This window comes from Giraffa tippelskirchi, chromosome 5 (assembly GCF_054371585.1).
Source record: "Giraffa tippelskirchi isolate mGirTip1 chromosome 5, T2T-mGirTip1v1.2.pri, whole genome shotgun sequence".
NCBI classification, from domain to species: Eukaryota; Metazoa; Chordata; class Mammalia; order Artiodactyla; family Giraffidae; genus Giraffa; species Giraffa tippelskirchi.
Genome location: NC_137279.1, coordinates 95,764,752 through 95,777,714, shown reverse-complemented (window position 1 = coordinate 95,777,714; position 12,963 = coordinate 95,764,752). Strand labels below are relative to the sequence as shown.

General features: G+C 50.4%; 1 protein-coding gene across 3 annotated transcripts; it reads left to right on the top strand.

Moving 5' to 3' along the window:
• Window positions 1–224: 224 nt before the first annotated feature.
• On the top strand, window positions 225–2,976 carry S100A9 (S100 calcium binding protein A9). 3 transcript variants are annotated; one of them, XM_081488834.1, is made up of 3 exons: window positions 225–339; window positions 697–857; window positions 2,609–2,976. In XM_081488834.1, exons 2-3 carry the CDS (start codon window positions 708–710, stop codon window positions 2,885–2,887), a joined length of 429 nt encoding a protein of 142 aa, XP_081344960.1. In that variant the 5' UTR covers window positions 225–339; window positions 697–707; the 3' UTR covers window positions 2,888–2,976. The 3 variants fall into 3 exon arrangements, with proteins under 3 accessions (XP_081344960.1, XP_081344959.1, XP_081344958.1); XM_081488833.1 differs by having other exon boundaries at window positions 639–857; XM_081488832.1 differs by having other exon boundaries at window positions 635–857.
• The last annotated feature ends 9,987 nt before the right edge of the window (window positions 2,977–12,963 follow it).

The following is a 12,963-nucleotide window of genomic DNA, read 5'->3' as shown; positions in this document are numbered from 1 at the left end:
AGAGAGGGGTCCCAGAAGAGAGGCAGGGTGCTTCCCACCTCACTCAGGGGGAACAGGGGTGTGGGGTGGAGGGGAAGTGGACTAAGCAACCAGCTTCCTCCCAAACCAGCTCCGGGCCAGGGCTGGGAATTTCACAAAAAGTCAAAAAGAGCTCTGTGAACACTTCCTGTCCTGACCCAGCCCCCTTCCTGGCAGTGAAACAGCCCAGCCCCGGGCTACCGCATAGGCTCACCTATGAAGCAATCTTCCCGTGAGAGGGCTGAGTGTCTTGATCAGTGGTGTATAAAAACTGGGCCCACATCTTGCTGTCAAACCCTTCTGTGTGGCTCCTCAGCTTGGGTAAGTGAGCTGCCAGCTATCCCGGGGCCAGAGCCTGCCCACTGACTCTTCCCTCCCCTTACCCATCTTCCTTTCAAACCTGGAAGCCCTCCTTGGGCTCACTTTAAAACTTCCTTCCCTTTTTCTTAGGTCATGCACTGCTGCAGTCTCCTATCTTCAAAGGCTCTCTTTTTGGGCATTCCCTAGACTTTCTATAAGCCATTCCTCTCATGTCTGGAACTGAGTCATCTCCCAGTTCAGTTGCAGTCCCCAATTTCTTTTCATTCTATATTTTCCTCTTCATTCCTGTGTGCAGACAGTAGGAGGGTCAAGGAAGCTTGACAGTCTTCTAAGCAACCTACTCTGTTGCTCAAACAGAAGGCAGGAAGATGGCGGACCAAATGTCACAAATGGAATCCAGCATAGAAACCATCATCAACATCTTCCACCAGTACTCCATACGGCTAGGGAACCCGGAAACCCTGATCCAGAAAGAATTCAAACAGCTGGTGAAAAAAGAGCTGCCAAACTTTCTCAAGGTAAGGCTGGATTCCTGGTGGACCTGACTCAGTCTGGGCTAAGGATGGAGAATGGGGATGCAATCTGCAACCATCAAGGAAAATGTTCCTGCCCCTCAACCCAGCCTCCAAAGGCAGTGGGCTCTGTGTTTGGAGCAGGATTTGGACCCTGTCACTAGAGGTGGTCCACAGTAGGTGGCACCAACAGACTGAGCTTGTGCAGTGTGCTTGGTTCCATCCCAGGCAGGGCACATAGTGGCCAGCAGGGACCCACTTCTTGAGGGGAGAGACACGTGGCAAACCTGTTGATCAATCAAGAACACAGATAGATCCACTGCCAATAGAGAACTGTGGGCAATGTGGACGGGGCAGGAGAGAGGTAACTAGTTAAGTACGTGAAGGGTCCCTCCAAGGAGATGACCTTTGAGCTGAAATCTGAGTGTTAGGAAGGGGCTAGGGGAAGCAAGTGACAACAACCCTTGGAAGGAAACTAATGAGACTGCAAGCATCAGATGAACTTAGAAGACCCAAGAGAACTTTTCTAATCCAAAGGCTCTCTGGTAGGAAACAAATAAACAGCACTTGGGAAGGGATGCAGCCCAGCTCCAGTGTGGACAAAGCACATCATAACATGTTAGCTTATTTCCCTGATTGGAAAATGATCCGGCAGCTCTAAGAAAAGGAAGATTCATTCCACTGGATCTTTTTGTTTTCTTTACAAATTTGGTGACTTGGGGGACACAGATGCTGTGCTCAGAAGGGTGGGACATGTAAGTCCCAGTCTCAGTTCCATTCCTGGGGCAGGATAGCCCAGAATACGTGGCCAGCCCTGCCTGGGGCCCCTTGCCACCTTGGTAAGGTGGAGAATTGCAGTGGACAGAGTCTGGGGGATGCTGACAGCTCCCCGAAGGGGCAGAACTCAGCAAGCCAGACTCTGGGTCAGGGGCACAAGAGACGATACAACCAAGAGATTGTGTGGGCAAGGTTTTCGTCTGTGTGACCCCTACTCCACCCCATCCACCACCCCCCACATACAGAGCAGATAGGCCAGGAGGGAAAGCCAGGCCCCTGCCCGGGGGCTGCTCAGGAGTGAGAGCTCTGCCAGGACAATGGCAAAAGTACAGAAGAGGAAATCATGTTGAAGCATTGCAAGAGGAGACTCAGCAAAAGTGTCCAGCCAGTGGGTGGTAGAGCTGGAACCCAGGGGAGCCTGGATCCTCCCCTCATGCCCTTCCTTGCACACTTATCACACCATCTCATTTCCCTTAGATGCTTCCCCACCCTACAGGCTGAAATGAGGGTCACTAGCCTGGAGAGGGAGGGAAGGGGGCGTGATGCTGACAGAAGCAGTGAGAACGGGATAAGTCCAGGCTCTGGGTCAGATCGTAACATGGGTGTCCTCCCTTCCACTCCCAAGCCTTGGCAATCTGCACGAGCTAGTTACCCTCTGCAAGACCATTTTCTCAAGTGTTCCTCAAGAAAGATTCCAAGTCTCTCTATAATTGTTGTAAGAACCCAGTGAAGAGACATCGCTGTACTTACTGTGTGACCTTGGGCAAGTCACCTGACTTCGGATCCTCTCCTGTATAAGGGAGAGAATCGTGGTGACTGGGTTGTGTGTGGAAGGAATTAGAAAGTGTCTAATAGATGCTGAAACTGAGGCCCAGAAGCCCAGTGTCCCTGTGCCTCTGGCATCGGGTCACTTCCAGTGCTCTCCCCGTCCCCAGCCCTGGCCACACCCAGCCCTGACGCCCTGTGTCTCCCACCTGCAGAAGCAGAAGAAGGATGAAAAAGCCATCAACGAGATCATGGAGGACCTGGACACAAACCAAGACAAGCAGCTGAGCTTTGAGGAGTTCATTATGCTGGTGGCCAGGCTGACGGTAGCCTCCCATGAGGAGATGCACAAGACCGCACCCCCAGGAGAAGGCCACAGGCATGGGCCAGGCTTCGGGACGGGTAGCTCGGGCCCGTGCCCAGGCCAGGGTGGCCACAGCCACAGCCATGGTGGTCATGGCCACAGCCATGGTGGTCACGGCCATAGCCACTAATCAGGAGGCCAGCCACTGCCCACCTAAGGCCTCAGGGCTGCCTTCGCTGTGAGGCAGGGTGATGGGGGTGAAATAAAGTCTTCCTCGGAGTCATTGCTCTGCGTACTTCTTCCCCCTCCCCCCTCCCAACCTGACCTTCCCAGAAGTCTGGGCATCAGACAGTCCTGGGCCTTAATTGGGCCTCAACTCCTTCATTCAGTAATAACAAAAAAGAGAAGCGGAGAAACTGTGAGTCTCTTCTAGGTCCCTTGGGCTCATCTCCTGGACCATATCCTCCTCCATGACTCCAGACCCCAGTGCTCAGGTGCCCCTTACCTCACCCCAGCTCAAGATCTCCCAGTCCAGATGGTCAAGTCGGCCATTGTCACCACAGAAAGAAACAGGTGTTATACCTTCCCCTCGACTTTCCAGCCGTGTCCCAACCCAGCCCCTACCTCCTCTTTACCCAGTGCTGTCCACACAGCCATCTCTCTCCTACTAGAACCTTGAGTGTGTGAGTGTTGTGTGCTGTCATGCCTGACCGTTTGTGACCCCATGGACTGTAGCCTGCCAGGCTCCTCTATCCATGAGATTTTTCCAGGTAAGAATACTAGAGCCAGTTGCCATTTCCTTCTCCTGGGGATCTTCCCGACCCAGGGGTCGAACCTGCATCTTCTGCATTGGCAGGTGGATTCTTTGTCACTGAGCCACTTGGGAACCAGAACCTTAGGCCTCTGGCAGTCCTCCAGACGCGCATGCAGACAGAGCATGTCTGAGGAGGAATGCTGGAGTCAAGGACAGATGGGATGTTACCCACAGATGGAGTTCTGAATCCGTGGGGGCGCTGGGCATCTCTAGCAGACCCAGTGTCCTTCCCATGGACACAAGGGAAGGTGTGCACACAGGTGGGGAGCAGGGCCCTGGCCCCAGGAGGATGGGAGCATGAGAAGGGCCCAGCCTGTCTGCTAGAAGAAACCAGAGCCATCCCTGGGTCTGCAGCCATGAGGCCCAACCACTGCCATGAGGAGGGACATTGGGTCCGGGGAGCCTCTCAGGCCTGCAGGTTCTGATCCTAAGACTCCAGGGCAAGCTGAGCTCCTGGAGGGGGTGGGAGTTCCTCCAGGCCTCATCGGTAGCTAAGAGCTCAGGTCAGCAGAAGCCCTGGCTGCCCTATGAACCTGCAGCCTGGCCTGGCTCCCAGGTTCCCTGCCTCAGCAGCCTCCAGACCCAGGTGCTCACTTCAGAGACACCCAAGTGACTCCCCTGCCCTTGCTGCTTGCCCTGAGCGCAACCTCTCCCAGGTCATCACTGGCCTGGGGTGAGCCTTCCAAACACCAGAGCCCAAATCAGGGCCGTCCTCCTGCCCTGTGCTTTCAGCAGAGAGAAGACTCTGACAGGATTAGGATGGGGCACAGGGCAGGAAAAGATGAACAGCATCCATCCCCTGGGTTACAAGTAAAGAAAGCGAGGCACAGCGTGGAGAAGGGTCAGACAGTGGTGGTTGGTGGAGATGGCAGAGAGCCTTGAATCCATCTTCTCTGCAGCCTGGATCTTGCAGCTCCTTCCCCGATGCTGAGCACAAAGCAAGGAACCAGGTTCAGATTCCAGCTCCCTGCAGCCTGCCTGCCATGGACCTTGCACATCCTGTTTTAAGAGCCTTTGCTATGGCGACAGGGATGTCAGCGCTCCTGCTTGAGAGTATGCGGGTGTTTCCAGGAAGCACTCCAGGCTGTGAGCTTGGGGAGCAGAGTTCAGAAGGTCCCAGTCCCTTCCCTGCCTAGGGGACCCCATAAGTGGGGAGACATCTCCTGACAGCCATTCTAAGCCACCCTCAAGTCCCTGCTGTGCAGCTTGGTGCAGGAGAAAGAGAGCTGGCCCAGCAGTTGGGAGGTTTTTTCAGTCCCTAAGTCATGTCCAACTCTTTGCAACCCCGTGGACTACAGCATGCCAGGCTTCTCTGTCCTTAACCATCTCCCGGAGTTTGTTCAAATTCATGTTCATTGAGTCGGTGATGCCATCCAACCATCTCATCTTCTGTGACCCCATTTTCCTCCTGCCCTCAATCTTTCCCAGTGTCAGGGTCTTTTCCAATGAGCCAGGTCTTCATATCAGGTGGCCAAAATATTGGAGCTTGAGCTCCAGCATCAATCTTTCCAATGAATATTCAGGGTTGACTTCTTTTATGATTGACTGGCTTGATCTTCTTGCTGTCCAAGTGACTCTCAAGAGTCTTCTCCAACTCCACAAGTTGAAATCTCAACTCTTCAGTGCTCAGTCTTCTTTGTGATCCAATTTTCACACCCATACATGACTACTGGAAAAACCACAGCCTGGGTTCTGGTCCGGACTAGATGCCTCGGATAGAGTAGGCTCCCCCCATCCCCTCCGTCCACCGTTACCTATTGCATTGTGCCAGAAGTATGTCTTTGACTTTGCTTCCCCACTGCACTGGGAACTCCACGAGAGCAAGTCATGACATCTGTCTTATTTTCTAGTTTATTCCCAGCACCTGGAGTAGTGACTGACACACGGTAGGCTCTCAACCAATACTGACGGTACAGATGTCCTAAAATACTCTACATGCTCCATGACCCCTTCTTGGGGGGTAATGTGAAGAAAGGAGGGAGAGGAAGTAAGATTAAAACCAGCAAAATGTCCCCAAAGCCTCGATCACCAGGGGTAAATACTGAAGGTTCTGTATATCATCATGGCACCTCCAACTGGAAGATAAGGGCAGTGAAGGGATGAGACTCTAGAGCCCCTCCCCAGCTTTATTCAGTCTTACCAGTTCTGCTTTCATCTATTGTACACTAGAAGCTTCCATCTGAATAAAGGAGTTTTTCCTGAAAAAAGTTTGTACATTATTGGTTTAACCCAACTTGTCCCACCCTCACACTTGAGTGATTCTCTCCCTGCCAAGTAGTTAGCCCCACCCTGCCCGAACTCCTCCAGGAAAGGGAGTGTCCTCCTTTGGTGCTGACACTTAGAAAATCTTCCATTACACCAGCCAAAATCTGTCTCCTCATGCCTGCTGAGCATTAACCCTGGTTTCCTCCCACATCACTGGGGGCACAGAATAAATCTAACTCCGCTCATGCACACAGCTACCCAATCAGTTCTTCAAAACATTTTCCCTAAATCACATCCTGGCTTTCCCCAGACTCTACACGATTGCACCAGGAATGCTCTCCTCACCTTGAGGTCTCTAGTGAGTCCCTTAATGGCCATGAGGACCCAGAGCCTGTGTCACTGGCACCCCCCCCTTTCCTGACCACCCACCTGCCTTAAGCACATGGGGGCTTGTTCCTCCAGGCCCATAGGACTCTCCAATATGTCCCCCTCTGCATTTGCACTAGAGAACTGTAACCCCTTATCTAGAGGCAGGGGCAATGGTTGATTGCCCCCAGGTGCTAGCATGGAATAAACTCTCAGGAGCACTTTGAATGAGCAAGGGAAGGTATGATGGTCCTAGGGTCCCGTGGGGCTGGAGGGTGAAGTTGGAGCTGTCTTGGGGAGAGGGTGAGGTGGGGACCACTTTGGGCATGAGGGGTGTACCGATGGTCTGGCGACCTGAAGGCCAGAGATGGTGGAGCAGCTGGGCTCAGAACTATAGGGGACAGAGCTTCTTAGATACCAAAGGTTCCACTTTTGCCTTATCTCTTTGTTAGCTCGACCTGAGAGGAGCAGGCTGCTCTAGATCCCAGGGGGGGAAGGTGTTACAGCAAACCGCTCTCTCAGAGCCCTGTGGGATTTTGTTAAAAGAGCTGACCTGATGGAAGGGTGACTTAGCCCTTCCAACTGATTAGCTTCTCCTATTCCAAAAAAGTGGTTCTATGGAGTAGAGGGGCGTCATCTTCTTTCCTCAGACAAAGAATGAGAGCGTCAGGGTCAAGGTTAAGATTCCCACTCCAGATGAGAAATGCTGACTACCTCTATGATTAATGAGTCCTTTCAAGAAACAAGAACTTTGGGGTTTCCCCAGCATTATGCTGATTGAAGAACAAAAAGCCTGTTGTCAGATGCCTGTCTCCCGATTCCTATAAGAGGGAGTTGCCCTCCTTGGCAGCGGAGCCTGAACTTCTGCATACCTTTCTGGGAGGGGTGAGGAAGTACAGGGGCACCTCCAGCTGCAGGACACTGCACAGAGGCTTAACAATGCTCAGAATATGCTCTGGGACCTGGGCAGTGCCCAGAGGCTTAATGATGCTCAGAATATGCTGTGGGACCTGGGTGTTGTGAAATGCTTCCAGAACTGGGCATGGAGATTAATTCATTTGTCATTCAGTTGTCTTCTTATTCACTTGGCAGACACTAACTGCAGACTTATTGTGTGTCAGCCTCTGTATAAGGCTCTGAGGGGCCCTTGCAATAAATAAGGCTTCACTCTGTCATTTAAGGAACTCCCAGGATTGCAGGGCAGACAAGACAGACTCTTAAATGAGTCTGATGTAGAAAATCAAAGGCCAGAGAGGGATCAAGATCTGTGGGGCTTTGATGGGAGGGCTGTCGTTTGCCTGGGTGGTCTCCTGGAGGGGTGAGTTAAGGGCAGTGGCTGCAGACTTCCTCAGATAAATGTGCAAGGGCTTCAGAGAAAGAGCACATGTGCAAAGGCCTGGACGTAGAAGAGAAGGAGGTGGGAGATGAAGAGGAGAGCGGGTAGATACTAGGCCAGGGAGCTACACTTTCCAGAAAACAGAGGGCAGAAGCAGCAGTGGAGATTTGGGGAGGGAAGTGATACACTCATACTTTGGAAAAGTCTGCTGTGTGGGGGATGATTTGGGGCAGAAATGAGACAGGTTAGGAGACAGCACGATGGTCCACGTAAGGCTAGGAGAGCCCAAGGTGGTGCTTCTCAGAGAAATGATGCTTTCAGCCAGGGTCTCAAACTACCCGGACCCCATGTCAACAAGGCAGGTGTGTCCCACCACCTCTACAGGAAAAAGAGAGAATTGCGTGATGTTTCCCAAGACTTTGCCGGGAAGAAAGGCCTCAGCTTTCACCAGCCGGCTGAGGCAATCTTACACAAGCCTGACACAAGCCCTGCCATGAAATAAACTCTAGAATCCAAACTCAATGCCCTGCCCCCTCCCACAGTTGCTGAAAACCTGTGTTTTAGAAAGCCTCGTACCATGGATTTTGACACTTCAATTACCAAAGTGACAGCAGGACTGAAACAATTGGTTGCTCAAGTCTTACTTCCCCTTGGGACTCGGGCTGAAACAATTCCTCTACCCCAAGACTCTGGTCAATCCCCTGGCTGAACTAGACCCCTAGCTTCTGTCCTCAGAGGTCCCTGCCTGCACACATAAAACAGGGAAGGTGGTCACCGGGGTAGGGGGAGAGACTGGCCTCCAGTGAGCATTCCCGGGGTTTCCCTTTTCTCTGTGAGTTCCCTCACTTTTGCCCATGAACCCAGAATTGTCTCATGTATGGTGAGATTGTACAGTGAGGAGGGGGACTATTGCCAATGTTGCAGGAAAGGGGGACCTCTTCCAGGGCCCTAAAGGGAGCTGTTGTCTAACACTCAGAAATGAATTGTCCGAGGAGTCACACGTTCCGACAAAGCAAGAGACTTTATTGGGAAGGGGCACCTGGGTGGAGAGAAGCAGGGTAAGGGGACCCAGGGGAACCACTCTGCCACATGGTTCTAAGTCTTGGGTTTTATGGTGATGGGGTTAGTTTCCGGGTTGTCTCTGGCCAATCTCTCTGACTCAGGGTCCTTTCTAGTGCACACATTGCTTAGCCAAAATGTACTCCAATGAGGAGGATTCTGGGAGGTCGGTAGGACACTCATCTTCTTTTGAATTCACTCACCTTTCCTGAATTCTTCTGATTTGAAGTGGCTTGTTAATTTCATGTTCCTTACCAGGACCTCCTGTCATAAAATAACTCACACGAATGGCTACCACAGTGCCTGGCCAGGGTGGGCAGTTTCAGTCTATGTGTTTCTCTTAACAAGACTGAGGCAGGCGAGGGGTGAAGCAGAGAGTAGGGGGTGTTTTCACCAGGGTAGCAGGATTCCAGCATGGGGCACAGGGCAGTCCAGCCCACTTCCATCCATCCCCCTCCTCTCTTTCTTCTCCTCTTGGTCTGCCTCCTCTCTTTTTCTCCCCTTCCTACAATTTTCTTTCTGAGTTTCTTTCTGAATCTCCTTCACTTGGTGCTTTCTGCCTCTTGATCTCAGGCCTGAGGTGCAGTCTCAAGTAAGTAGGGTATTGTCAGTGAAGGGAATGCTTTTGAGGTATAATCAGGGTCATATCTCACCAGAGATGATGCCTCCTAAACAAAAGATGCTCAGCTTCTGACATGCCCATTAACAATGGAAGGAGATTACAATGGGAAACAGTTATAGAGAGGGCTGAAGGTATTGAGCCTGGAAAAGAGAAGCTGGAGGGGATTGTGACAACTGCCTTCGAATATTGCCGAGGTCTGGAGAGAGGGTTTCTTTCCACAGTGAGGAGTCCAAAGCCCTCTGTGATGGGGAGTACTTGCTGTCAGGTCCCCCCACCTTCCTCACCACCACCACAAGCATCTCGCTTTCATTTTATAAAAGCTGTTGTTCCCTTCAGTTAGCAAACAGTAACTTGATTCTACTAAACCAATATGCATCACTGAATAACTGATGGGGCAGGACATTGTCACAAGTTCACAAAACACAGCAGGTCCCAGCTCGGCTGGAGTTTCTGTTTAGGGAAACTCAGGTAAGAAACAAGCCAAGGAAGAAAGAATAGATCATTGCAGGTGCGGATGAGTCCCACAATAAGAGGAAGACATGCTAGAATTAACTTGGCTGGGGAACCAGACAGGTCTTCCTGGGGAGGTGACAATGAGAATGAGACCTGGATGACAAGCAGCACTGGAGAAAGTCTGCAGGGTCTTTGTCAAGTAGTGACACAATGTGATTTATGTTTGGGCATCACACTGGCTATTGCATGCACAAGGGATTGGGGATCCAGAGTAGGAGCACAGGAATCGGGTTGGAGGCTGTTACAAGGATTTACTGGACCTGATGTTTGTGTCAAACACTTTGCAGTTCCCCTGCCTTCAAGGAGCCTTCAACCTAACAGGAGCAACAGACACCCAAATAGATATTTTCCACATTAAGTTGTGGCCGTAAAACAAAGGTGATGAGAAGCACAATATGCCTGGGAGCACAGAGGAGGTGCTTTTCATTAGTCTTTTTGGGTGGAGCAGGTGTGTCCAGGAGGGAGGATTAAGGAAAGATTCCTCAGATTAATGCTGAAAGGGCAAGAATTGAACTTCTGCTTACCTGAGGCTGGGTTAAGTAACAAGGGAAAACAGAGAAGCAGAAGTCAGGTCTTGCCCATCAGATTTTCACAATCTGGTTTGCTTCCTTTTAACAATGAAGACTTTTACATATGGGCCAAGTTAAATGACAAGTCCTAGCCATGCTAGCCCCAGGGGCTCTTGGTGGCCATCTCACTGAATCCAGATTCTTCTCCTGACTTTCAAAGTCCCAATGTGCGAGTAAGCTTAGCTCACTGTGTGCGGCAGTGTGCCGGCCCAAGATATCCTCCTGAAGGGCAGGGGTGCACTCAGAGCACCTGGAAGAGTGCACTTTGTGTCCCTTATCACATAATATGGGCTCAGTCACACAGTTGTGTCCGACTCTCTGTGACCCCATGGACTGTAGCCCACCAGGCTCCTCTGTCCATGGGATTTCCCAGGCAAGGATACTGCAGTGGGTTGCCATTTCCTTCTCCAGGTGATCTTCCCAACCCAGGAATTGAACCCTTGTCTCCTGCATTGGAAAGTGGCCTTCCCATATAAATTAGTACTTTACTATTAGTGTTAATACCTACTGAGTGCTTACTTGGCATCAGATGCTGTGCTAAGTGCTTTGCATGTTTTGCTAGGTTATCTAATCCTCACTTCAACTCTGGGAAAGATGCTGCTGTTATTTCTATTTTATTGATGGGGAAACTGAGGCTTAGAGATTTTAACTAGTTCAAGGTCTCACAATTAGTAAAAGGTAAAATTAAGATCTGAATCCAGAAATATAACTTTAATCCTCATACTTAGGCCACTACCATTTCTTTGCCCAAGAATACCCTGATTCCCATCTTTCTAGATCCTACTTAAAGTTCTCCATCCCATCCAAGTATCTCAGAACATTAAAATTGAATTATACCTGAGTGTTCATCTAGTCTAAACTCTTCAAATGAATTTCCAAAATTCCTTTGAATTCTTCAAAAATGAAGACAGAGATCCAGAGAGGCAAAGTGATTTTCCCAAGGTCACTCAGCAAATGAGGGCTTTCCCTAAGTGGTCCTCCTTTCTCATTCAGTGATGGAAGCCTTCATTCCAAGACCACCTTCTCTGGGTCCTGAATTCCTTCATCTTCTGCCAATCCCACTCCATCCCCATCTTCATCCTCTACCCCGGCCTCATCCCCAGGAGAGGTCTCCATAGGTTCCTACTTTCCACAATCCCCTCCAGCCTCAACTTTGCCTCAGATCCACATCACAGACATAGTGGTTTCCTCTGATGGACAGTCCAGTGAACCTCCAACCCTGGGGCCCCAGGGCCAGGACTTATCACTTCCTGGCCTCAGTACTGATTCCCAGCTTTCTACACATCATCTCTGCCTGGATTTGCACCAAAATACAAACCCACCCCTGCCCCAATATGAAGTTTCTCTTCTCACTTTTCCTCATATCTGTCATACCTGGGCTCCAGCAAGTTACCTAATCTTTTAAAATGGTATCATAAACTCTGCCCTCCTGGCCTGTTCCTGCTGCTGAAGAGGAGGCAGGTGGGTATATCAGAGCCTAAGGCTGGGCCCTGGCTGCTGCTTTCATGGTGTCCTAGCTTGCTCAGGCTGCTGTAACGAATGCCCTAGACCTGAGGTCCCCAAACTTTTTGGCACCAGGGACCAGTTTCATGGAAGACAATTTTTCCATGGACAGGGTATGGAGATGGTTTTAAGTTGATTCAAGCACATAACATTTGTTGTGCACTTTATTTTTAATCTGATTCTGCCACTGATCTGACAGGAGGTACCAGTTCACAGCCTGAAGGCTGGGGAGCCCTGCCATAAACTGGATGGCTTAAACAACAGACATTTAATCTCCCAGTTCTAGAGGCTGAAAGCCTAAGATGAGGCTGCCAAGTAGAGTTGAGGGTGTGGTGAGGGCTCTCTTCCAGGCTTGTAAATTTGCTGTGTGTTCAGATGACCTCCTCTCCATGTGCTCATAGAGAGAATTTCTATTCTTCTTCTTATAAGGGCACTAATCCCACCATGAGGGTCCCACCCTCATGACTAATCTAATTACCTCCCAAAGGGCCCATCTCCAAATACCAACACACTAGGGGTTAGAGCCTCAACAAGTGAATTTGGGAGGGTACATGCACCCATAATGTGCGGGTATTCTGACCTCTTAACGAAATGGACCTCTTGACATCTGGACTAAAGGGGCATGCCATCTATCCCAGACCTGACTCAGCACTCGACAGGAGATGGTGGACAGGGAGGCCCCCACTAACTTCTTCCCATTCAGATGGAATGCACTTTTCACTAGGGAACCTGAAACTTGGCCCCTAGGGAGATTATTCCAGACGCATTCCTGTTTTCCCCTGGACCTTTTATAGGGGATCAAATCAATAGCCTATTAATTTCCATGAATTTTGAGCAAATTCCAAGAGATGGTAAAGGACAGGGAAGCCTGGTGCATTGCAGTCCATGGGGTCAGAAAGAGTTGGACATGACTGAGTGACTGAACAACGATTTCCATTCATTCATTCATTCTTTTTTTTTTTTTTAACTGCACTGGGTATATTTGTTTCAGGATTAGGGCTTTTTGTTATGAGCCCTATTGTGAGACCCAGGATAGTACATGTGTCCCCTGCCTGCAATGGAAGGCAGATGCTTAACCACTGGACCACCAGGTAAGCCCCCATATGTTCACTTCTATAAGAGATATTTCTGAAACAACTACTGCATGCAAAGCACAGTGCTGATGACAGAGACGCTGCACCTACTCCCACACACCCATGTCAATGCAGGAGACAGACATTAAACAAATAAGCACCCCAGTGGATACAGAATCTCAGCAGGAGAGAAGAGCACGGCACGA